The 26,260-nt window shown below is 39.3% G+C and overlaps 1 protein-coding gene across 13 annotated transcripts in view; it reads left to right on the top strand.

The window, feature by feature from the left end:
• Nucleotides 1-537: 537 nt before the first annotated feature.
• Nucleotides 538-26,260, top strand: part of POLD3 (DNA polymerase delta 3, accessory subunit) — a 51,128-nt gene continuing 25,405 nt past the window's right edge. For 2 of the 13 annotated variants that reach the window (XM_049098874.1, XM_049098868.1), the window contains exons 1-5: nt 3,723-3,882; nt 5,413-5,468; nt 13,783-13,885; nt 22,027-22,066; nt 23,263-23,395. In XM_049098874.1, the coding sequence (XP_048954831.1) occupies nt 3,823-3,882; nt 5,413-5,468; nt 13,783-13,885; nt 22,027-22,066; nt 23,263-23,395 (392 nt within the window). In that variant the 5' untranslated portion in view covers nt 3,723-3,822. Of the gene's footprint in view, nt 748-3,720; nt 3,883-4,047; nt 4,247-4,470; nt 4,624-5,412; nt 5,469-13,782; nt 13,886-22,026; nt 22,067-23,262; nt 23,396-26,260 lie in introns of those variants that run through there. The other 11 variants (XM_049098871.1, XM_049098869.1, XM_025459014.3 and 8 more) reach the window with 11 other exon arrangements.

Raw genomic sequence — 26,260 nt, 5'->3', positions numbered from 1 at the left:
TGTCTCTGCCTCTCTCTCTCTCTGTTTATCATGAATAAATAAATAAAATCTTTAAAAAATCAGTTATTTATGGCAGTACTGCCATGAATCTACACTATACATTTTGAATGTATTCAAATATTTTGTATTTTGCCTTAAAGTCTTTTTAAGTTCTTCACTTTTAATTATGTCCATTTTAATGAATGTCCCTCTTTTATTTTTCGTGATTTTATCTTTTATGGTGAAATTGTCTTTTGGCTAATTAAGTTATGTGGCTAAAATGCTTGCAGCAAAGATGCTTTCAGTGAAAATATGGACACACACTCCTCCAAAGCACCCTTCCAGCCCCAAAGGGGATGGGAAAAGGAAAATAATATACAAAGCAATTGCAAGATGGGAGTGTGGGTGGGATCTTTCTGCTCTTTTTCTGTGTGACTGAGGCAACAAAGGTAGCAAAGTGACCCTTTTGGTGACTGAGCTGAGAAATAAACAGGCTGAGGTGCAAGCATGGGCTGGGGGGTGTGTGTGGCAGAGTGGCAGTGGGTAGGAAATAGGGGAAACAAGGGAACCAGTGTCTGAGTGCCCTCTTGGCTCACCTGCTTTGGCTTGGTAACTGAGGGGTTTAATATTGATTTTTATAGAACTGATAAGGTGTGTTAGAACAGGATGTTGTTTTGGCCTTCCCTGGATCTTTCCTCCCCAGCTGTCAAGAAGGTTGATGTGTCCTGGCCTTGATAGCTGTACATTCCACAAGACAGTCTGAACAAGGTAAGGTACCTATGTTCTCATAAAGTAGCTCTTTTTATATTGGCTTGTTGTGCATGTAAGAAGCTGTGATGACAGTACTCTGATTTCATTTCTTATATATTTCACCTAAAGTGAAAGGATACGTGCTACCTAGTCCTAGATACCTAAATCCAGTTTTCCCCACATTTATTCTGATCCCTAGGTTGGGTTAATTGCCTTTCCCAGGTTTCTATGGCACTCTGTGCTTCCTCACAGAGGAAGCTGTTTACTCCCCACAGACTAAACTCCCAGAGATGAAGAGCATGCTGTGTTCCCATTGTCACACAGGGCCTGATAGACAGGAGGCCTTGAATAATGTTTGATGAATGAATGTATGAATGATCTAATGCTAAATACCTTAGTGTTAATAAGTTCTGGATCCCCAGGACTCTGGAATGACCATTGTGGACCCCCAGCGATTTGAGGCCCCATAGCCCAGCCAGCTGGTTGTGCTCCTGAGCTGCTCCCACAGGCCCCATTTCCTGGTCAGAAGCCTGGCCTCTTTCCCCTACTTTTAGTCTGGGGGTCCTGCCTGCAGGGGTTGACTACTCTTCATGTTTTCCCCAATATTGGGTCCAGGCTAGATTTCCCATCCCATGCCTTGTCACAATCATTAGATTTTCTTATGCCAATCATTTCTGGGATGAAGTGGGGATGAAAAGGAGGAAATAGGAATGTCCGTCTTCTAACATCAACCTCTTTGAAACATGAAGGCTGAGAATCTTGATCCTATGGCTCTCACTTCTGGTATCAGCTGACACTACCATCTCCAAGTTTTGTCTGGCCTCATGTGCTTAGGAAATGCTTTAGTTGGTTTTTCTGATTCCTGGAGAACTGCTCTTGTTTTTGACATTGATGTGAAGCTTCATCTTTAAGGAAGAGGGACTGAATTCTTTTTTTCTTTTTTTAAGATTTTATTTATTTATTCAAGAGAGACACATGGAGAGAGGCAGAGACACAGGCAGAGAAGCAGGCTCCCTGCGGGGAAGCCCCATGCAGGACTCAATCCCAGGATCACCACCTGAGCCAAAGGCAGATGCTCAAACACTGAGCTACTCAGGTGCCCTCCCTCCCTCCTTCCCTTCCTTCCTCCCTCCCTTCCTGGTAGAGGTAGAAATGGTGGTACTTTTTCCTTTTGGAGATTTGCTGGTTACATTTCAAATAGGAAAGATGTTCCCAATGCCTGGAATAAGGAGTTAATTTTACATTGCAGATGCCCCAGGCACAGAACATGGCCTGTTGAGTTGGTAATTGACAAGGAATGATAGGCCCTGAGAGCTCCCCATGCTGACCCCAAACTAGGTTTCCTTTTATTAATTTTTCAGGAGAGCCACAGTTAAAAATTAAACTATAAATTTATAATTAAATCATTAAAAACAAAGACAACAAATATTCAATATAACCACTTCCTAATTATTTTACTGCCATATATGCTCTTGAGGTTATTTGTTTATTCTACATGTATTGTGGAAGTAATTGTGTGATATTGTGTGTCTCTACCTGTGTTCAGTGATGTCACTATCAGGAGTTTGAAGTCTGCTGTGATGGCAGTATACACATCACAGATGTTGTCAACCACTACAAATCAGGGCTTTTTAAATTTGGCTGTTAAACATTTATTAGTATACCACTGCGTTCTATTGTCCCATCTTTTAAAGATCATGAAATTGAGGACTAGAGACGTTAAGTGATTTGCCTACAGCCATACAGCTAGGAAGTGGTAAAGCTGGGATTCAATCCCAGGTTTTTGTTTGTTTGCTTCCTTTTTAAAAGAAAAATATATTTCCAAAGCCCACATGTCTTCCATTCAGCTCCTCTTCCCTGAGGTAGGAATGTTCAAGCTGGGTAGGCGTCTCAAGGTTAACCACTAATCTGGCTTCTAAACATCACACAACCTTTTAATACTGGTATACCTAGGGCCATGTTGGGTCAAGTATTCTATATAGTATTATCATTTGCTCCCTTTGGCATGGGGATAGCGTCAAGAATCTGGTCAATTATCTTGACTTTCAAAAAAAAAAAAAAAAAAATTATCTTGACTTTCTTCCCATCCCTGTGGAACAATGAAAAGAAACTTGAATTCCTATCCCAGCACTACCGTCCAACCCTGTGACCTCGAAAATTCATCTTTCCTCTCTTAAATTTCAGCAATCTACTCTATAAAATATGGACAAACACAATCCATTTGAAGGGTTGCTCTAGGGAGTAAATGAAATCTCACTCTCAAAGCACCTAATACAGTGTACCCTGTGTATAGTAATATAACCCAACTGCTATTAATTTTATTGTGTACAGGCATGGTGTGAGGGTTTTATATGTTTTCTCCATTATAACTGTGGCCATAGAGAATTCTTTGATTTTCTTCATCTGCTCTTTCTCTCAGTCTTCCACAGTTCAGTAGTCAAATGCACCACCATTTACCTAAAGATTTAGATTCCAAATCTAGGTGTTTTCTTTTCTTCCCAGCAAATGCTCTTGCTTCTATCTGAAACATTTCTCTTATCCCATCCCTTCTGGAAAGCCACCCCTAATTTCTCAATTCTGAGGGATTATAACCAGGAGTACTTCATTCCAGCTGCCATCACTCTACTAAAATTACTGGCTTATTTCTGTCTGGATCATTCACCGCTGTGTCCCCAGCATCTAAGCAGTGCCCGGAATAGGTAGGTAGTTGATAAGCATTTTTTGAATAAAGGTATGAAAGGGCAAGGATTATGTTATCAATTTACAGGTGGTAAGGCTGTGGCTCCTACGAGGAGGTATTTTGCTTTGGGTCAGGCATTAAATTGCAGACGGGAGATTTAAAACCAGGGCTCCAGAAACACCCTCCCCAGGTCCCGCGCAGGTTCCTAGTCCGCGCTTGCGTTGGCTCCTACCTACTAGCTCCGCCTACTTGAGCCGGCGCCGTCTCCGTCACTAGTTTGACCCTCGGGCGGCCGCCGTAGCGCGTCGCCTCCGTTGCTGTGGGAAACGACCCCGGACCCGGGAGAGAGGAAAGACGTTTCCCGCCGGCGGGAGCTGCGTTTGTGGTGGCGGGGCTCGCAGCTGTGCCGCACGATGGCGGACCAGCTTTATCTGGAAAATATAGACGAGTTCGTCACGGACCAGAACAAGATCGTGAGGAGCTAGGACTGGGGAATGTGGGCAGGAGACTGGAGTCCTGAGGGCGGCAGGGGCCTTGACCCCTCTGCGCTTGGCCTGGTGGGGACTGGCCGAGGGGCGACGGGTCCCCACGTCTGGTGCCCCAGGGCTCGCGAGGGCTCACGGGGGCTCGCAGGGGGAATTCCTCTGGCGCGCGCTAGTCCGCGTCGCTTGGGTTGGGCGTGCCGGGTGCTGTGCAAGGAGCAGAGGCCAAGAACAGGCGTGGAGGGAAGGGCCCTGGTAGATAACAATTCTGAGGTGTTTCTGCGTCTGTCCGATGAGGTGAAATGGTTTAAAGCCCCAAGTTGACTGTTGAAGAATTGTGCCGTGATTCGGTTAGGTGACTAGTTGTTTCACCTTTCAACCGTCAGTTTCCTCCGCTAGGAAATTTGGTATTCGTAGGCTTGACCAGCCCCCTCACGGTTGGAATGAAAGATTGACTGAGAAGATGAATGTGAGTGGACTTTACAGACCGTGACGATTGAATGCCTGCTGTGAGCCTGGGATGTACTGTATTGCATTTAATCTTTACAGCGACCCCAAAGGGCGCCGGACGTATCCCTATACTTGAAGCAGAGGAACCACATTACTTACTTGTAGTTAGTGAAGGATAGGCAGTTTTCCAACCTAGATCTGTCTCTTTTACTAATGCTTTCGCCTCACCTATGTTCTTAATTATTGGAAACTCGGCATTTAGAATTGGAAGACTTCTAAGAGGTGAGGAGCATCCAAGGAGGTGACATTTGACAAGAGAGTTCAAGGAAGGATGGAAGGAAGACCAAGGCTTGATGCCAGTGGATTCCAGTCTAACCCCAAATACAGCATTCGTCCACTTCTTTTTTTTTTTTTAATATTTTGTTTTATTATTTATTAGAGAGAGAGGCAGAGACACAGGCAGAGAGAGAAGCAGGCTCCATGCAGGGAGCCCCACATAGGATTCGATCCCAGGTCTCCAGGATCAGGCCCTGGGCTGAAGGCGGCGCTAAACCGCTGCGCCAACCCGGGCTGCCCCCATCCACTTCTTTAATTCCCTGGCCCCTGCACCACCTGTGCCTGCTAATGTTTGCATTAGCAAACAGGCACGGCTGCAGCTTTTCCTTAGACGTTTATGTCATACACTGCAAAGTAATCTAGCTTCTGGGTGAATTTTAATAGTTATCAGTGGTGGCCACAAAAAAGGACAGTGTGAATAAAGGGTAAAACAAAGAATGTGAGGAAAATGAGAGCTTTTTCTTTGTATGTATATTCAGCCTTTCATTTTAGACTTTTGTATTAATTAGCCTGTGAAACAGACTTTTTAGTGTAAGATAAATATCTCAGTCCTACCTACCCAGATGGACTGTTCTTGGCAAAACTAGGGTGGCATCCGCTGTAATTTATAAGGCACAATCATCTGAGAGTAGGAATCTTTAGGAGCCCCTGGGACTAACCTGCACGCTGGAATCATTTAATGTTAATGTCATTAATGTTTTTTAACACTTAAAAACCAACTCCTTCTTCTTGCAGGTGACATACAAATGGCTGAGCTATACACTAGGGGTTCATGTTAACCAGGCCAAACAGTAAGTACAATTTACTACGATTTTTATTCACACTGGAGTTGTGTGTGTGTGTGTTTTGTTTGTTTTGTTTTGCTTTGTTTTAAGCTTTGCAGATAGCCTTGAGGTTAGAAATTTTTTTTTCGGGATCCCTGGGTGGTGCAGCGGTTTGGCGCCTGCCTTTGGCCCAGGGCGCGATCATGGAGACCTGGAATCGAATCCCACGTCGGGCTCCCGGTGCATGGAGCCTGCTTCTCCCTCTGCCTGTGTCTCTGCCTCTCTTTCTCTCTCTGTGTGTGTGACTATCATAAATAAAATTAAAAAAAAAAAAAAAAAAGAATTTTTTTTTCCCCTGGAAAATAGGAAAGAATACTATTTTTACTACCTTTCACTAAATTTGTATTTATTTAGGAGATAGGTGGACTTATATACAAATATGTGGTTGTATATTTGCTGGATTTATTAGTAGCCTTGGCCTCTGGTTAACATCATTTTGTTACTTCAAATTTATTAAACGGGCTACTTCTCAGATTTTGTATGCTTGTCATCTTGTATCTTCGTTACATTTTCACATGTGCTCCTTAGGCCCACATCTGGGTGTTAGTGAAGTACTTTCATAATGAGGTCAACAGGTGTACTGGGGAGGACTATTTAAATGAACTAAAATGGGAGTGTTCAGGATGATGCAGAGCATTGCCTTTCTTGAACTTTTGCTTTATCACCTTTGCTTGCTGAAACTTGTAGTTCAACTTGAGGCCAAAAGGGAAAAGGCAAGCTTTTGAATTAACTTCCAAAATTTCTTAAAAATCTTGTCTCTATCCCAAGAGGAGGAATTGGTAAATAGGCTGAGAGCATATATATTGAGTTAAATACTCATTTAGTTCAATTTATTCCTAAAGTGGTCTGATTTTTTTTTTTCCCCAATTTTTTGAGTCATGGGAGCTTTCTTTGAGTCAGGCAATGTTCCATGAATCTTAGAAAATTCCTGATAACTAGAATCGGTTGATTTGGCTTTATGTGGGCTACTTTTGACAGACCTAGAATCTGGCTTTGGCTATGATTATGCCTTCAAGACCTGAAACTCTTGGCCTAGGGATGAATTTGGACTGACCTTTATCTGAGATTTTCTGTTGCTAATGGCAGTGCTGGCCCAGACCCAAGGGTTTCAGGTAACTTTCAGAACGGACATATATGACTAATTGTTATGTTTATAGATATTTATGAAATAACTATTATTATATAAGCCTGTTGGGGCTTAAAGGTGCATATTGAGGGCTGGAGATGAAATAAAGTTGCCTGCGATTTTATCGTAGTTACTTTGCTTGTAATTTTTATAGAATTAACACACTGTCTAGCCCCTGTCTCTCAACCAACTTCATCCCATGCCTCTCTCTACCTTACTTAAACTGTAGCCATATTCATCTTTTTGTCCGTCAAATATGCCAGGCTCATTCTGACTTAGAACATTTGAACCATTCCCTCTGTCTGGAATGCTCTTCTCCCAGCTGTTCTCATCCTTCAAGTTTTAGCTCAAATGTCACACATTACTTTTTGCAACCACCCTTCTCTAATGCTTTATTTCAGGTATCCCCATCCCTTCCTCTCTGTAATATCACTCTGTTAACTACTTTCTTAATTTTTTTTGAAAAGCAGCTTTATTGTGATAAAATTCACATACTGTACAATTCACCCACTGAAAATGTATAATTCAGTAGTTTTTAGTATGTTCACAGAGTTACGCAGCCATCACTATAATTAATTGTAGAACATTTTCATCACCTCCAAAAGAAACCCTGTATCCATTAGCACGCACTTAGCATTTTCTCTCCACTCCTTTCACATCCTTCCCCCACCCTCCCAGCATTAGGCAATCACTAGTAAACTCTCTCTATAGATTTACCTATCCTGGCCATTTCATATGAATGGAATCCTGTAATATATAGTCTCGTGTCTGGTTTCTTTTGCTTAGCGTAATGTCTTCAAGGTTTGTCCATGTTGTAGCATATATCAGTACTTAATTCCTTTTTAGGGCTGAATGATATTCCATTATATGACAAGTTAGTTTCCTAGGGCTGCCATAACAGAATGCTATGAACTGTGTGGCTTAAAACATTAGGAATTTATTATCTTACAGTTCTAGGGGCTAGAAATCTGAAATTAAGGTGTTGACAGGGCCATACTCTCTCTGAAACCTATAGAGAAGAATCCTTCATTCCTTCCTAGATTCTGGTGGTTTGCTGGCAACCTTTGGCATTCTTTGGCTTATAGCTGCATAACCCCAGTGTCTTTCTTGTTACATTGCATTCTTCCTGTGTGCCATATCTTACATGGCCATCATATAAGGATACCAGTCATTGAATTAGGAGCCCACCCTACTCCAGTATGACCTCATTTTACCTAATTACATCTGCAAAGATCCTCTTTCCAAAGAAGGCCACACTCTGGGGTACTGGTGTTTAGGATATCAACATATCTTTTTTTGGTGTGTGTGGGGGCAGGCACAGTTCAACCCATAACACACTTAAATAGTACAATGATGGACATTTGGGTTGTTTCCACATTTTGGAAATCATGAATAATACTACTATGGACATTTGTATACACGTTTTTATGTGGATATACATATTCAGTTCTCTTGGATCTATACCTATGTCTGTGTCATAGAACAGTTTGAAGAACTGCCAAGCTGTTTTTCAGAGTGGCCACACTAATTTAAAATCCCAGCAGTAGGTTATGGGTTGCAGTTTCTCCACATTCTTGCCAAGTCTTTATCATCTTTTTTGTTTTAGCCATCTCCTAGTAGGTGTGAATTGGTATCATTATGGTTTTGATTTGCATTTCCATAATGACCAATGATGTTGATCTTTTCATGTGTTTATTAGCCATTTGTGTAACTATGCCTACTCAGATCCTTTGCCTATTTTTTTCACTGAGTTGTCTTGTTAAATTGTAAAGAGTATTTTTTATATATTCTGGATGCAAGACCCTGATCAAATATGTATGTGCTGCTGAAGTGAGCACCTGATCAGATATATGATCTGCAAAAATTTTCTCCTATTCCGTGGGTTGTCTTTGCACTTTTTTTTTTTTTTTTTTTTTTTTTTTGGTGAAGAAATTTAGATTTATACCCAGCTGGACTCAGTTTAGATGATCCCAATTTTGTTGGCAACATCCAAAGCATCATAATCAGGAGCCAGTTGAATATATGCTTTCTTCACTCCATCAGGCCTGATCAAGGTGTTGACCTTGGCCTCATCAATGTTGTAGAGCTTCTTGGCAGCCTGTTTGATCTGGTGCTTATTGGCCTTGACATCCACAATGAACATGAATGTGTTGTCTTTTCTTTTTCTTCATGGCTGACACAGTAGTCAAGTGGAACTCGATGGCATAGGGATCAAGCTTGTTTCTCCTGGGGGTTCTCTTTCTAGGATATTTGGGCTGCCGCTTTAGAGATGCAGTCTTGGGTCATTGGAATGTATGTGATGTGTGGATCTTTGTTTTTTGTGACTGTGCACACCTTTCAGCACTGCTTTTTTAGCTTTCAAAGCCTTGGCTTTGGCTTTGGGAGGCACAGGGGCTTCCTTCTTTGCCTTTGGCACCATCTTCGTGAAAGGGTGTCTTTGCACTTTCTTGATGGTACTTTTTGAAGCACAGAAGTTTTTATTGTTGATGAAGCCCAATTTCTTTTACCTTTTTTAAAAATATTATTTTTAAGTAAGCACTATGCCCAATGTGGGGTTTGAATTCAGGACCCCAAAATCAAGAATTGCATGCTCTACCAATTGAGCCATCCAGGTGCCCCTGTTTTATCTTTTGTTGCTTGTGCTCTGTATATAGTATGTATCTAAGAAGGCTTTGCCCAACTTAAGGTCATGAAGATTTACTTCTATGTTTATTCTAAGAGTTTTATAGTTTTAGCTCTTACAACAATAACTATCACTATATTCTAGGTTTCTCCATATCATGTGCTTGTTAACATCTTAAAAATCCTTCAGGCCTCATAATAAGAATACGCTGTAATTTTCAAATTAGGTGTTGGCTCAAGCTTATTTTATTAATTTTTATTTTTAATTTTTTTAGAGAGGGGCGGGGGAGGGGCAGAGAAAGAGGGAGAGAGAAAATCTCAAGCAGGCTCCATGCCCAGCACAGAGCCCAATGGGGAGCTCAATACCACAACCCTGAGATCATAACCTGAGCTGAAATCAAGAGGTAGGCACTTAACTGAGCCACCCAAGTGCCCCAGCTGAAGCTAATTTTAAATGAAGCCCTCAAATATAGACACTATTTCCTCCAGGAATCATTTTGTATATAGTGTAAGGAAAGGGTCCAGTTTCATTTTTTTTAGATGTGTATATCCAGTTGATCCAGAATTTTATAATCATTACTCTGACATTTTCTTGGTCTGCCTGCTTCTACTAGGGTATAAAGTGCATGAAGGTGGGGAACATGTTTATCAAATTGATCACTTTTCCACTCACTATTGCTGTGAAACAAATTATCCCAAAATTTAGCAGCTTGAAACACCCATTTTATTATGTTCATAGATTCTTTTGGTTTGGAATTTGGGCAGGGCACGGAGAAAATGGTTTATTTCTGCTCTATAATGTCTGGTCTTCAGCTGGGAAGCCTCAATGGTGGGGGGCAAATCCTCTGTGGGGATCTTTATGCACATATCTGTCGGTTGATGCTGGTTATTTGCTGGGACTTCAGCTGGGGCTATTGATCAGATATTGCATGTGTCTTTGTATATGGCCTGGGCTTCGTCAGTGGGTTTCCAGGTGGTTGGACTTCTTACATAGCAGCTCAGGACTCCAAAAGCTGATGTTCCAGTACAAGGCAGAAGCTGATTACCTTTTCTGACTACCCTCAGAAGTCAAGCAGTGTCATGTCTGCTTCATTCTTTTGGTTAAAATGAATCACTAGCCCTCCCAGATTCAAGGGGTGGGGATGGACTCCACCTCTTTATGGGAGCATATTGGATGGGAGATATTGTAGCCATCTTTGGAAAATACAGTATGCCACAATCATTGTACCTTCAGTGTCTGGCTCTTAATAAGGGCCAATAAATATTTGTTGAGTGAGTACTAAGCACTATGGTAGGTATTTTCACAAACGTGTCTCACATAATCTTTGTAACAGTCCAATATGATGGATGTTATCAACCTCTTTAACAGTTGAGAAAATTAAGACCTAAGTGTCCTGTCATCTTTTAAAATTTTATCTGTAGTGGAAGCATTTTAAGTATCATTGGTGGTACTGAGGAAGTGATTGGGCATGCAGGTGGTAACAGCTGTTTGTTGTCTTGATGAGGAGTTGGGTGGATGAGGTCTGAGAAGAGCATTCTAGGCAGAACAACAGTCATACAGAGGAGCAAGGGGAACCACAGAATGTTTCCTAAGGCTGAAAATTGTATGAATGTGGGGAATGGTGAGAGATAGAGGGGCTAGAACCAGAAGGGTCTTCCCTATCATCGTTAGGATATTGGAGTCAATCCTGAAGAGATTGGGAAAGACTGAAGACTTTGGAACAAGGATATTCAGAAAAGAATTCAGACTACCTCTCAATATCACTTACTGACTAAAAGTCATCTCAGACTTAACATTGCCTAAAACCTAACCTCTAATTTCTCCCCCAGCACCTGCTTTTTCCTGTTGCCATAAATGACAATTTTATTCTTTGAATCATTCTTGACTCCTCTTTCTCTCATTTCCCAAAATCAGCCCACCTCAAATTCTTTTTTCTTCCTTTAAATTATACCCAGAATCCGTCTACTAATTGCTGCCTCCATTGTTAATGTCCTTGTTGAGCTACCATAATCTCTAGCCCAGATTATTGCAGTAGCCTCCTAACTAGTCTCCCTGCATCCTCCCTTGCCCCTCAATAGTATATTGTCCACACAGCAGTAGGAATCCTTCTAATCATGTTATTTCTATTCTAAACCTTCTAATGACTTCCTTGCTTGAAATCCTATAAAGCCCTGCACGTCTAGCACTGGCTCTCTTTTCCCTACCAGTCTTCTTCCTCCACACTTGCCTCTTTCCTGTTCCTTCGACCTTGCTTATTTGCATATTTACTTCAGAACCTTTACATTCTTGTTCGCTGTGCCTGAACTTTCTTCCCCAGGATATCCACATTGGCGGCTCCCTCACTTCCTGCAAGGCTCTTCTGCTCATGAGGTCTTCCCTAATGACCTTATATAAAATAACAAAACTTCTCAGGCACTTTCTAATCTTCTTACCTTTGTTTTTTTCCATAGCTTTACTACTGTCTGACATTATATACTTATTTTTTTTTTTTGTTTTTCTCTTCTATGATATAAGGGTAGGAGTTTTAACTCCTTTGTTTACTGCTCTATCCTTAAGGCATAGAACATAAAGTAAAATTGTATTGATCAAATGACTTGATTTACATTTTTTTGTTTGTTTTTAAAGATTTTATTTATTCATGAGAGACATAGAGAAAGAGGCAGAGACACAGGCAGAGGGAGAAGCAGGCTTCATGCAGGAAGCCTGACATGGGACTGGATCCCAGGTCTCCAGGATCACGCCCTGGGCTGAGGGTGGCGCTAAACCGCTGAGCCACCTGGGCTGCCCTTGATTTGCGTTTTTAAAACTTCACTGTGGTGGCCTTGTAGGTAATGGGAAAGAGGCAGGGCAGAATTGACGTTTGAAATTGAAACAGTCCAGGTAAGAGGTTTGGGGCGTGGAGTCAAAAATTACTTGGGAGGAAGAACCAATGAGATTTGGAAACTCACCGGATAAGGAGAAATGCAGGTTGACCTCCCGATTTCTGGCTTGGGTGGTTTGAGCAGATGATGATGTTGACAGGATTAAATGAAAACATGGGGATGAATGAAACCAAAAGGAGAATAAGTAGTAAGGTGACCAACCATCCTGGTGTGCCTAGGACTGTCAGTTTTAGCACTAAAAGTCTATGTCTCAGAAAACCCCCAAGATCCAGGCACATCTAGATGATTGGTCTCTCTATAAATTAAAAAAAGGGAGCTGACAACAGAATTCCAGCCATATGGAAAAAGAAGTAGTCAAGTCTTTTTTTTTTTTTTTAAGGTTTTATTTATTTATTCATGAGAATACACAGAGAGGAGAGAGAGAGAGGTCGAGACACAGGCAGAGGGAGAAGCAGGCTCCATGCAGGGAGCCTCACGTGGGACTCGATCCCGGATCCCCAGGATCAGGCCCTGGGCTGTAGGCGGCGCTAAACCGCTGAGCCACCCGGGCTGCCCAGAAGTAGTCAAGTCTATGCAGGAATGGGGCAGAAGCAGTTGGTCACTCCATGTAGAAATAATGAAATTCAGTGGGGCATGGGATCATGGAAGCTGAGAGAGTCGATGCTTCGAGAAGAGTGGTTAACAGTTGGGTTGAGTTTCCCTTGGAATTTTTGAGTTTTTAATTGTGGCAGAAGTATGAGTGGCATTTCAGACGCTCATTAAATGTTTCTTGAAGTAAAAGACACAAATGATGCATCTCTTTTATTGTTTTTGTTAAACTCTTTCCTTAAACTGTAAGTTGTTACAGGGAGCCACCTTCTGATGCTTGCTGGAACACAAGGACAAAAAGGAATGTAGGGATAATACTAAAAGCATTATTTCTACATGGAGTGGCCATTTCAGGTTTATGAATATTCTGAATACTAGGCAGTGTGAGTAAGCTGTTAAATTTTGCAGTTCTGAAATAGCACGGAGTCTGAGTGAACATAAAATTGAAATTTCAGAACTAAACACTTATATACATAGTGGTTCTTAATGTTTTAGAGCAATCCCTCTGAGAATCTACTGAAGACCCTGAACTGGCTCCCCCTGAAAAATACATATGCATTTTGCTTACAGTTTTGGGGTGGAGGGTTATAAATGGCCATATGAATCCCAGGTTAAGAGAATCACTGATCTAATACAGCCTCCTGGTTTAATACCTCAGGATTAAGAGGCCTAGAAAAATTATTTAACTTACCCAGGATCATATAATTAGTGACTGAACTTTTTCTTGATTCATTGTTGTGTCCATTGTATGTTATTGCCACTGTTTTAATGCAGATTCAGTCTCTCTTGGTTTATAATTAGATTTCTTTTATTTCAGTTGTTTGGTCACTATGCTAACTCAATACTAGTTGATCCCAACCTATATGTCCTGTCTAAAATCCATCTTCTTATAACTCTCTGTCCATGGGATCAAAAATACTCTGTAAAAAAAAAAAAAAAAAATACTCTGTAAAGAATTTGATGGACTGTCAGATTTAATATATCTAACTTTTAAACCATGAATTAAAAGTTTTGAGGTAAAAACTCTTACTAATAATGACTTTTACCTTCTATTTGGAACAGGATGCTATACGATTATGTTGAAAGGAAGAGAAAGGAGAATTCAGGAGCCCAACTGCATGTAACCTATTTAGTGTCTGGCAGTCTCATTCAGAATGGACATTCCGTAAGTTGTCAGAATCTTATGATGAACTGAAATATGTTTGAGCTATTAAACTGTGTTATAAAACATAGGGGAAAAAAACAGGATTTAGTATTGTGGAAGTTTTAAGACAGCTTCAAGATGATTGTTTTGAATTTTGAGACCAAACCTAAAACTCAGAAGTTTGGGTAGTATCTTGGCTGTGATGCAGAGACAATATCATAATTATGTAGTTTTCTTAGGCAACAAGACTTTAGGAGACTGCTCTGTTATTCCTCCTTTTTCCTCTTGAAAGTATATTAGGAACAGTGATGGTTAATTTCTAGACTGTTCAGACATTAGGCCAAAAATTCAGGTGTTGAGGAAGTCCAGTTTTATTTTTAAACTGAACTTGATTTCAGTTTGAGCTTTCATTTTGGTAGGCTTATGTCTGAGTGGCTGAAGGATAGGGGTGTTGGCAAGGGGCTGAGCTAGTGCAAAGGCCAGGAACATTTTTATTCTCCTGTGTCTTTTTATAGTCTCATCTGCTATCGGGTCATCCATTAACACAAGTCACCGTTGTGTTTTCATCATCCTGACCACAAAGCTTTCTTGGGCTTACTGACTTTCTTTTAGCTACTTCCTTGTCCCTTTTAGGGGCACAGGGATCATCTTACACTCCTGTGTCTGGTTAGGCATCAGAAGCTCTGCTGATATAACTTGTTCCTTTCCCTACACCAGACTGATCCTTGGGAACTTTGATAATTTCTCCTCTCTGGCTTCCTGCCAAAAGTAAGGCACACTTCACACTTCTTCTATTCTCACTACCCCAAACCTCTACTCTGAAGGCACTTTTGCTCCCACCATCACCACCATCAGCGCGCCATAGAATTTAGCCCAAGGATTAGGTTTCCTTCTCAGTGATCCACTAATACATGTTTTTTGTCTTCCCTTTTGACTTTCTCTTAGAGTCCTAAGATCAGAAAATCCTGATTTTCGAAATGCTAACTGGATTTATCTTGTAGCAAGAGTCCCAAGTATTTGAGATTTAAAACTATGGCAATTTAGTAATTAATCTAGGGGATTATGGGGAATAATTATGTTATGGGGAATAGATCCTTATATTCTATGACCAGCATATTCTTTCCTTATTGGTAAGCTATTTGGCAAGCCAGATGATAATCAAGATATTTATTATAAGTGTAGACAGAATCAGATGTCGTCATATATTAGAAACACAAAATTAAGTAGATCTGATTCATTCATTCTCAGAAGTAAACCTGCCACTAGCATCCTTTCCACGCATGGCCTAGGTTTACATCTGAATGTGTTCTTTCCTTTTGTTTCCAGGATTAACTAAACCCTCTGTTTCTTTAATTAGTCAATGCCTTCAATCCAGCCATGTCAGTTCTTTTTTTCTTTTTTAAGATTTTATTTATATGTTTATTCATAAGAGACAGGAGAGAGAGAGAGAGACACAGGCAGAGGGAGAAGCAGGCTCCATGCAGGAAGCCTGATGTGGGACTCGATCCCAGGTCTCCAAGATCATGCCCTGGGCTGAAGGTGGGACTAAAGCGCTGAGCCACCCAGGCTGCCCCCATGTCAGTTCTTTACCTAGGAATCATTGTGTATTCCTTTAAAGCAGTGGTTTTTATTTTTTTTAAAGATTTTATTTATTCATGAGAGACAGAGAGAGGCAGAGACCTAGGCAAAAGGAGAAGCAGGCTCCACACAGGGAGCCTGATGTGGGACTTGATCCTGGGACTCCAGGATGACACCCTGGGCGGAAAGGAGACACTTAACTGCTGAGCCACCCAGGCGTCCCTGATTTTTATTCTTTATTTGATCGTTGATTCCTTTGAGAATCTGAAAGTACATATGTTGACATATTCATAAAATTATTGAGTGTTCACAGATCTTCTGGAACAGAGTTCAAGGTTAAGAATTTATGTTTTAAGGTAAAGTTATATATTTTCATTCTGACCCACATGACAGAGGTTCTTAATTTCAAATCCTTGGATGATCTTCAGGGTGAGGATCCCTGAAAGTGCATTAAAAAAAAAAGCATTTAAATTGTATTCCTCAGTTTTCAAAAATTTCAAAATTCCTCTCATTTTTTGAGACCATCTTTCAAATTCATGTATAACTCAATTAAAAAAAATTCTATACTATGGCTTATAGAAGGCATTCTACCAATTTAACAACATTCAAATTCTGCTTTGGTTTTTCAAATGAAATCTTAGAATCCTAATATATTAAATATATTAAGAGGAGAGTTGCTGTGGTTGAAGTGGGTGTGAGAATTTTGGAGCCTTGTACTCACCCTCCAAACAGCCCCGCAGGGCCCCTTTGTGGAACCCGGTAGAATTAATAGATCAAATGTGGATGCTTACCCTTAAAGAGAGCTCTCCTAAGGAAAGGCAGATGATTATGCATAATATCAGGTTTAGTTCTTTTCCGTCTAATTTCTTTTTTAAGTGTTATGTGTTTTTAGGAAGAAAAAGGTCTTTAAAAAAGAAAAAGGGTGGATTTTTAAAAATATAAATGATTTTTATTTTCCAGTGGTCATTATTATACAAATATTTTTTTTTTTTTTTTTTTTTTACATGTAGGAAGTGAAAGCCTCTTTTTAATCTCAACCCAGAGAATCTTCCAGAGAATTATCTGAAAATTTCAAGGGAATGTTTTGTTAACTTTCTTTTTGTGGTATTTAAGGTTGACAGCCTAATCCATGCTTTGTGAAAGTTCCCCATTAGCTGTTCATCTAAAGATCTTAGCCAAGATTGATTTTTATCATTACCTAGATTATTAATTCACTAGGAGTTACAAAATGGTAATGTTCTGTCATACTTTCTGAATTTATTGGCTGGAATTTTTCTATAAAGAATAACTTTCTTTCATTAAATAGCCATATTTCCCTTTCTTCCTTTAATTGCTGAAAAATGCAGAAGGCTTACCCCAACCAGGATCTGGGTTTGTGGATGCTGAACTTACTCCTGTGTCCATCTTAGAAGTAACTCACTCTTAGCAGAGCTCTACCCTAGTCTATGTTATTGAACATCAGCAAGTTGGCATTTTGACTGTCATTTTTAGGCATTTTCAGTATTCCCTGGGGCAGCATTTAGCCACACTGAACCGTCTGGGATGTCCAGATTTTCTCCTGAAGCTACCAATTTTTGTTTTTTAGGGCCTTACTTTACAAAGCTGCATAAATTTGAGTGGTTAATTCCTACTGTTCCTTTTCTCATTAGCTCTGTAATTTGTTTTTTTTGTTTTGTTTTTTTTTTTTAATTTTTATTTATTTACGATAGTCACAGAGAGAGAGAGAGGCAGAGACGTAGGCAGAGGGAGAAGCAGGCTCCATGCACCGGGAGCCCAATGTGGGATTCGATCCCGGGTCTCCAGGATCGTGCCCTGAGCCAAAGGCAGGCACTAAACCGCTGCGCCACCCAGGGATCCCAGCTCTGTAATTTGTATAGTTTACAGAATATGGCATTTTTTGGAATGGCTTTTGTTTTTTTAAAGAGAAAATACATTATGAAAACATACTGATATTCTCAGTTTAAATTTATAGCTATCCTTTTTTTTAATTTTCTTGATTTTATACCATTTTTTCTCTTATGTTGTAAATTTTAGTAGTTCCTAATGTTTTTCATAAATATATATTTGCTTAAGCCAAACATAAGAGATTTAGAAAAGCAAACCTATATTTCCTGATAATACGACTACTGAAAACAGTTTAAGATTTCTTTCCAATTCCTTTTGTTTGTAGAATATATCCTTCTAGGAATGCACAATCAGCCTGTGTTCTAGTCACTTGCAATAACTCTTCTCTATGGTTAAGCCACTAACTCAGTATCTAGTTAAATTTAGATCTTTTCCCACTTTCAATTTTTAGATTTCTTGCTTTTCCTTACAGGTAATAGTTTTAATAGATTTTGCTTCCCCTTCCATTATTATTGTATTTGTTTTTAATATATTCAAATATATATTCATATTACCCCCTTTTCTTAGATAAAACTTTCATTCTATATACCTTATTTTACACTTTGCTCTTTTACTTAACTGTGGATCCTGAACATCACTCCATAGCAGTTACAGAAATATTCCTCATTCCTTATTATGACCACCTGAACCTACATTGATCTGTTAGTTTTTTCAGCAGTCCCTTATTGATTAGATTGTTGAGTCACTTAAAATATTTGGCTATTACAAATAGTGCTATAATAAATATGTGTTTTGTATATTTTTGCCACTTTTAGGGTTAAATTTCCTAGGATTCCTAGGATGTATATGTATTTCATTGGGTAATTGCCAAATACCTTTCCATTTTTCATTCCCACTAGTAATATTTAGAGCCCCCTTCTCCACAAAATGCATGTTGTCATCTGTTTCAGGGTGAACTATCTGTTCATACTTTTTGCCTATTTTTCTAAAGGAATATTTTTCTCTATTTTAGAAACTCTAAACTCTTTTGTGATATGAGTTACAGATATTTCCCACTTTATCATTTGTCTTTGTATTTTGTGCTTAAAGTTTATTTTTGTCATTCAAAAGTTGTATATTAGTTTTTATGGATTATTTAATAATTTCTTATTGTTTATTATTAGGAAACTTTCCTCATTCTCCGGTTATATCAGTTTACATTTATCTGTTTATAGAAGAATCATCCATATTTTCTTATGGTATATGTATGGTTTCATTCTTTACATTTAAGTCTTTGCTTGTTTTAGAATGTATTCCAAATCTGTGAGAGACAGATCCAATTTTGGTTCTGTATGATTATATATTTATTCTCATTACATCACTTACTGAGAAGTTTTCTTTTACTCACCCTATTTGAGATGGTGTTTGTTTTTTTGTGTTTGTTTTCACAGTTCTAAAATTTAGTTTCATTCTAATATATTTATACTAATGTATGCCACTTAAGCTAGTGATAATTCATAAGTTTAGAAGTTCACAACATATTTTAAAAGCACATAGTAAATATTTATAGAAAATTTTGTAGAGGCACCTGAATGGCTCAGTTGGTTTAAACATCTGCCTTCAGCTCAGGTTGTAAAGAATGTTTATTATAATCCTTTTTTTTTTTAAAGATTTTATTTATTTATTTATTTGACAGAGAGAGAGAGCCCAAGCAGGGGGAGTGGCAGGCAGAGGGAGAGGGAGAAGCAGGCTCCCCAAGGAGCAGGGAGTTTAATGCGCCCCTTGATCCCAGACCCTGGGATCATGACCTGAACCAAAGACAGATGCTTAACCAATTGAGTCACCCAGGCACCCCTACTGTAATCCTTTTAAAAGCCTTGGTCCATTTTGAAAGATCAACATTGAATTTTTAAAATTAAAAAAAAAAAAAGGAAAATAATTTTTCCCCCCACAAAATACATAAGAACCACTTATTGGCATTTGCATTTTAAGTGCCCAGAATAAAATGGACTAAATTTTCAAAGGCAGTTAATAACAGCTTGTACAAGGACTGGTTTCATTTGACTTAGCACCAAGTAAAGTAAGTGTAAATATGCCATTGAAGAGTCAAGTTTCTCCTCCAGCTCTCATATTGCTCTATTCTTCTTAGCAGGCGATAGGATGTCAGCAAGCATCCTTGTTGTTCCATTAAGGAATCAAAGCATTTTCATTTTAATATGGCTACTTAGATTATACTCGCCAGTAATTTTTTTCCTTCCAGATAACACTGGATGTAACTATGCAGTTAATGTTCCAGGTGTTAACTTCTTGGATTAGGAATAAAGAACTCATTTAGCAAACTCAGTTATTTTCCTGGTCTTTTTTAACCTGTCATGTAAATCCTTTTAAGTGCTATACCTATTTACTAATTATGATTATTATATATATCAAGGGAATTTTCCCCAAGCATACTATTTCTATTTCCTGATGATAAAGTATGCTTGTTTTACTAGTGCTGTGGGTTTTCTTTTCTTTTTTTTTTTTTTTGTACTTTGTTACTCATCAAAGTAGATCTTATATTTGATTAAATAGTGAAACTAGCAAGTAGATCCTAAAGCACACATTTCTATACTGAATAACCTCTAAAAACATAAGACTACATTTTCTGTTGAAAATTCAACTTTGGTGTTTTTGCAAGAACTTATGTCAATTTCTAACATAAATCATATCCCTTGGTGCACATGTATTTTCCAAAGAAAAGTCTTAGGAAAATAAATTTTCCTATGTGCTATAATTAATACATTTTTATAGTAAACTGAAAATTCTGAATAAACTGAAGGTTTGTTTAACAAAATAAATTCAGCATATATGGCTAGATTATAAGTGTCTTAGTATGGGGGGCTGGGAGGCTCAATCAGGTGTCTGACTCTTGGTTTTGGCTGAGGTTGTGGTCTCATGGTTTGTGAGGTCGAGCCCTGTTTTGGGCTCTGTGTTAAATGAGGAGTCTGCTTGGGGTTTTTCTCCCTTTGCCTCCCCCTTCTGCTCACTTGCTTGTGCTCTTTCTCTCTCTCTTTCTCTCTCTCTCTCAAATCTTTAAAAAAAAAAAAAAAGTAATAGTGTAAAGGCAGCAGTGAATTTGCATCCTGTAACTACTCTGTAAATCCATTTGTTTTTTTTTTTTTTCCGGAATTTTATAGACCTAGTATCTCACAGAGCCATACACCACCATGCTAAAGATGTCCTTTTGGCATCAATTTATGCAAAAGCCTCTGATGAGATACTTTCCCCAAATGACATGGAATTTTTTTGTTTCTTTTCCAGAAAGTAAGGAAACATTATCAATCACTTAATCTTCTGAACAAATGTTAGGTTACTATCAATTGCTCTTTTAATTATGCTCTAAAGATTTTTAATTTAGACATTTCTGATGTCTTTCAGTGGCGCACTGATAGAAGATAACTGAATAAAACACACTAGATGATTTCAAAAGATGAGTCTTCATATCTGACTCATTTGGCACATCCTTAATTTCCAGATAAAATCAGTAGAAATGAAATTAATATAATTTTCAAAGAATTCATACATGCCAATCTTAGGACAAGGAGCTTCTCAATGCATGGATGAAGAGCTTCTCAGCTTTCTAGGTAAATGTGGTTATTTCTTCATGGAGTAACTACTTTCTGGTTTATTTGTTGAACTTTGTTATAGGGGCAGATCTTGTTAGTTTCTGTTCTGGAGAATGTTTCCAACACCCCTTTTGTCTGGTAGGTGATATTCCAGGACCAGCTCTGTTTGGGCTTTGTAAGCCTTCAATCTCTTGAGAACCATCTTTAATCTGTTACACTGGATGAGAGGCTCTCCAGTCAGATCACCCTTTTGGGAGGGTTGAATTTGATGTAGACTTGGTGGCTAGGTGGATGAATTTAGCAAGCAGTGAGATATTGCTTAATGACCTTACAGGGCATGTTTAGATTAATCACTCTGATAAACTATCCAGGGCTTCTACCTGTGGAAGTACCTTGGAAAACTGTCCAATAGCCAGCTACATTGGATGAGTTTTTCAGCTCATGAAGGGCCAAGCTGAGTCATGACCTTGTTTGAAATGAGCTTCTCTTGTTCAGTCGAAGTCTTGGCTAACACACCAATTTCTGTGCCCCAAATCTATTTCAGAGGGGCCCCTGCTGGAGAGGTGTTTCAGCTTGAAGTATTGGTGATGTTCGATGGTACACCTTGCCCAACATCAGTGCCATCATGATCACTGTGCTCAGTAGGCCTGGGCCCCACAGATACTGGGGCTTTGGCCTCGCTGCACACTCACCCTCTTCTGTGGGCTGGCAGCACTGTGAGCTGGGGGCTGCTGTTTGGTTTTGGATTGTATTGATATGTATGTTCTGTCACTTTTCTTACCCAGATGGAGAAATTTTAAAGTAAGTTAAAAATAAGTCTGACTTTATTAAACTGTACACAGATTTTTAAAGAGGATTTTATGTATGTATGTATGTATTTAATTTAGCAGGGGTGTCCAAAGGGGGAAGGAGAGGGGTAAGCAAATTTCCTTCCCTGGCTGGATCCTAGGACTCTGAGATCATGACCTGAGTGGAAACCAAGAGTGGGACACTCAACTGACTGAGCCACGTAGGCACCCTGTACACAGATTTTTTAGGGGTACTTGATATTCCTAATTTCACATCCACGTGCAACTGAATTTATTAGCAAAGAAGCTTTAGAATCGCAAGTTGTACTACTACTTTAAACACTAATGAAGTGTTATTTCCTTACAGTGCCACAAGGTTGCGGTAGTGAGAGAAGATAAATTGGAAGGTAAGTTTCAGCGACTTAGCAAGATTTTCCTCTTATGGTATCAGTGTAGGTACAGTAAAAAATCGCCCCCTAGCATCTGCATATAATATATTTAGCTACTTAACTGAAGAGCTGAATATTCCTTTTATTAGTAGTTTCTGAAGCATGTTAAAATAGAATACCACATCTGCCTAACTTCCCATTTTAAGACCAATAGCTGCCAACATTTACAAAGTACTTTTATTACAAGATTTCAAAACTCATGTCTTTCATTGCAAAAAACTATCATGAATGCCATATGGAACACCTCATCACCTGAAAAAAGGCAGTAGTCTCTAAACATTGTATTGTGTTCCATAACGGTTTTTTAGGAAGAAAATTAAAGAATGCTTTTCTGAAGTCAGAAAGTCTTAAAATAACTTCTAAATTAAATGTATCCTCTCACTTCAAGACTATTAATGCTATGGTTCTATTATTTAAAAATCCAGTTCAAAGGATTTTTATAACAGGGTCTACATTGTCTGGACATACACCTCAAGATAAAAACTGCCCTATTGTACTTTGTATACAAAGACTCCTACCAGTGGTGTGGTTTTCTTACAAATTAACTCTGAACTACTTAATGGTGGTGATGTCCACTTTTGTCTTTCTGAATTCCCCCACAGTGGTGGCCAAAGCGAGATTTATTCATTCAGTAGATACATAATGAAGCGCATTCCCTTTCTTCATGGAATCTAACATTTGTTCTTGTAATGTTCTTTTGTGTTTTTTCTCTGCAGACTTACCTGGCTAGTAGTATTTTGCTATAGAGTTGCTTTCTCTATAGAAAAATTGAGTTATATAATTGAGTCTTCTCAAATAGAAATTACTTATTTAATTATATGCTAGAGTGTAGGATTCTTCCCTGAAAAAAAAAAAAAGAACACATCAAAATCATCATCAATCATTTATTAATATTTACTGAATGTCCACTGGATGAGTGATACCCTCACAGGTGTTGTACTTAGAACTGACTCACCACCACCTACCTTGTCATGATGTCTCAGTTGTAGACAGAAGAGTTGATGTTATGCTGTGTATGTGACTCTTTGGCCTTTTAGTGCTTTTTAGACCACCACAGATTGCAAATGGTTTTAATGCAGAAGGGTTTCTTGTTAAAGTCCCCACATGCTATGAAGTTTGTGTATTAACAGACTGCTTTTCCTGTTGACTTGTAGCAGTGAAGTCCAAGCTAGCTGTGACTGCCAGCATCCATGTGTACAGCATCCAGAAAGCCATGCTAAAGGACAGTGGGCCTCTGTTCAATACCGACTATGACATCCTTAAAAGCAACTTGCAGAACTGCAGCAAGTGAGCTCCTTAATGTTCCTTGTGGGCTTCTTTACGAATTGATTTTGTAAGATGTTTACACAGTGGCTGCCTCTTAAGAGTGAATGCCAAGTCTAGTAAAACCCCATTTATCTTGCAGTAAGACACATGCCTGGTTTTATTAGTACATCATAAGGTGAAAAATAGCAGCCACAACCCATACTGAAAACCCCAATGGACTCCCCATAAATCTATTTCTCATGTATTTATCCTGTCACCGCCACCAGAAATGTTTGTTGTGTCCCCTCATTACTCCCTTACCCTAGTCTCTACTTGTCTAAATCCTACCCATTTTTCAAGAACCAGTTCAGATGTCTTTCAAAAACTATTTCTACTTTGTTATCCCTCTACCTTCCATCAAAAAACATTTGATCTTCCACAGCCAGGATCAGATCTTGTTCATCTTTTGTATTCTTTGTATCATCTTCCATAAGGAGATGGACTATATAATACACAGGCTTGTGTTGTGGCTTTGCTGCTTAATAGTCTGGTGGCTTTGGACAAATTACTTAAACTCTTTGGCTTTGGCTTTTCATTTTTAAGCTTGAGCTTTGGCTTTTTCATTTTTAAATTAGATATAATAATGCCTACTTTGTGGGGTTGTACAAGGGTTCAAGTCAGTTCCCCAGATGTATTAAGCACCTATTACTTTGATAGGTACTAAGTGAGATAATTTGAATTCATTCCACAAAGATCTGATGAGTACCTATGACATGCCACACACTATAGAGTGAATATGGCCCAATACCTGCTTATGGAACTGATGGTCCTATGGGAGACAATTACAGTATCGTGTGACAGAGCTGTAGTAGGAGTAATACCATGGGAGGATGTTTGGGGAGTATTCATCCTCCACTTTTGAGTGAGGAGGCAAAACGAAGGCTTCCTTGAGGGTGTGGCAACTAAGTGAAGCCTGAAGGCCTGAGTAGAAGTAGCTAGTTAAAGGAGAAGTAAGAATGTAAGGACAGAGCTACGAGAAAACCTGATGCTTGTGTGGGACCACAGTCATTTTCTATGGCAGAAACTTAGAGTGAGAGGTAGGAAATAATGAGGTATAAGAATGGAAGTAGGTGTCAGATTATATGCTTTGACTACTAGGATAAGGAGTTTAGACTTTATCTGAGGGTACCTCTGAAGATTTTGAAGCCAAGGGATAAAATGATCAGAATTGTATTACAGAAAGATCACTTGGGAAAAAAAAAATCACTTGGGGGTGCCTGGGTAGCTCAGTCAGTTAAACATCTGGCTCTTGATTTTGGCTCAGGTCATGATCTCAGGGTTGTGAGATTGAGCCCTGTATTGGGCTCCATGTTTAGCAGGGAGTCTGCTTGAGATTCTTGCTCCCTCTTCTTTTGCCCCTCTCCTGCTCACACACTTGGACGTGCATGTTCTCTCTCTCTAGATAAATAAATAGAATCTTTAAAAAAAAAAATCACTTGGCTGCATTGGTGAACATAGATCAGAAGGGAATAATCAAGAGACAAAGCCATCGTTGAAAAATATTGCAGTGATTCAGAGTGGAGATGACAGTTACCTGAAGTGTAGTAGTGATGTTGAGGGTGAAGAGGTATAAAGGTTAAAGAATCATGCTGTCAAAACCTGGATATTGTAATGCTTGGGGACCAGGGGTGGGGGATGGAAGTAGGAGAGGGGTGTTCATGCTGTTAAGGGTGATGGCCACGTGTCTGACTTGGGTGTCTGCTTAGGTGATGGTGTCATCACCAAGAAAGGGAATATGTGGGGAGGAGTAGGCTTGGGAAGAGAAAGAAAATGATGAATTGGGTTTGAACATGTTGAATCTGGGAAACTTGTGGGGAGTTCAAGTGGAGATGTCCATGCAATAGTCCAGAGTTCAGGAGAGAAATTTGATGTGAAGATAGAAATTTTGGAATCAGAGAAAATAATTAATTGGGCCACAGCAGTAGATATAGTCATGCAGAGAGAATCAATAGAATGAAAGAGGGCAGAAAGTAAAACTCTAGGCCACAATTACTAGCTATATAACCTTGAGCAAATTATTTAACCTCTTGGTACCTCAGCTTCCTCATCAGTAAAATGAAGCTAACAATAGTTCCAACATCAAAGGGTTGTCAAGGAGTAAATGAATATATATAAAATACTTAGAATGGTGCTTGGCACATAGTAAGCACTATTTAAGTGATAACCGTTTTTCAAAAAATGGGCAAGAGAAGGGGAGCCTAAATGGGAGCAACCAGAGATGAGAGGAAAATCCCAAGAGTATATGGGATTCTAAAAGCAAAGGAAAGCGTTTCAGGGAGGAACTGATTGACAATATCATACCTTGCTGAGAAGCAAAGTAAAATAGGAACTGAAGGGCAACCTGGGTGGCTCAGGGGTTTAGTGCTGCCTTCAGCCCAGGGTGTGACCCTGGAGACCTGGGATCGAGTTCCACATCGGGCTCCCTGCAAGGAGCCTGCTCACTCCCTCTGCCTGTGTCTCTGCCTCTCTTTCTCTGTGTACACACTCTCATGAATAAATAAATAAAATCTTAAAAAAAAAAAAAAAAAAAAAAAAGGAACTGAAGAGTCCATTGGATTTAGTGATGGCCTCGGTAAGAGAGTTTTCAGTGGAGTGACCAGATTCTGGTCAACTGAATAAATGGGAGCATGAGAAAGTGGGACAGCAAATATGAACAACTCTTTCCAGGGAATTTGTGAAATGGAGAGAAAAGAGAGGTAACTAAAAAGGAATTGAGACTAAGGGAGGATATATACATTTTTAAAGTTGAGAAGGCCTTGAACATGTATTATTAGGAAAGAGCCATAAAAGAAGAAATTGGTTGAAGCTACTGGGGAGGATGGGATAACTGATAGAACCAAGTTCTTG

Source organism: Canis lupus, chromosome 21 (genome assembly GCF_003254725.2).
Source record: "Canis lupus dingo isolate Sandy chromosome 21, ASM325472v2, whole genome shotgun sequence".
Classification (NCBI taxonomy): Eukaryota; Metazoa; Chordata; class Mammalia; order Carnivora; family Canidae; genus Canis; species Canis lupus.
The sequence above is the reverse complement of the archived record's forward strand: the minus strand, read 5'-3'. Positions and strand labels throughout refer to the sequence as shown.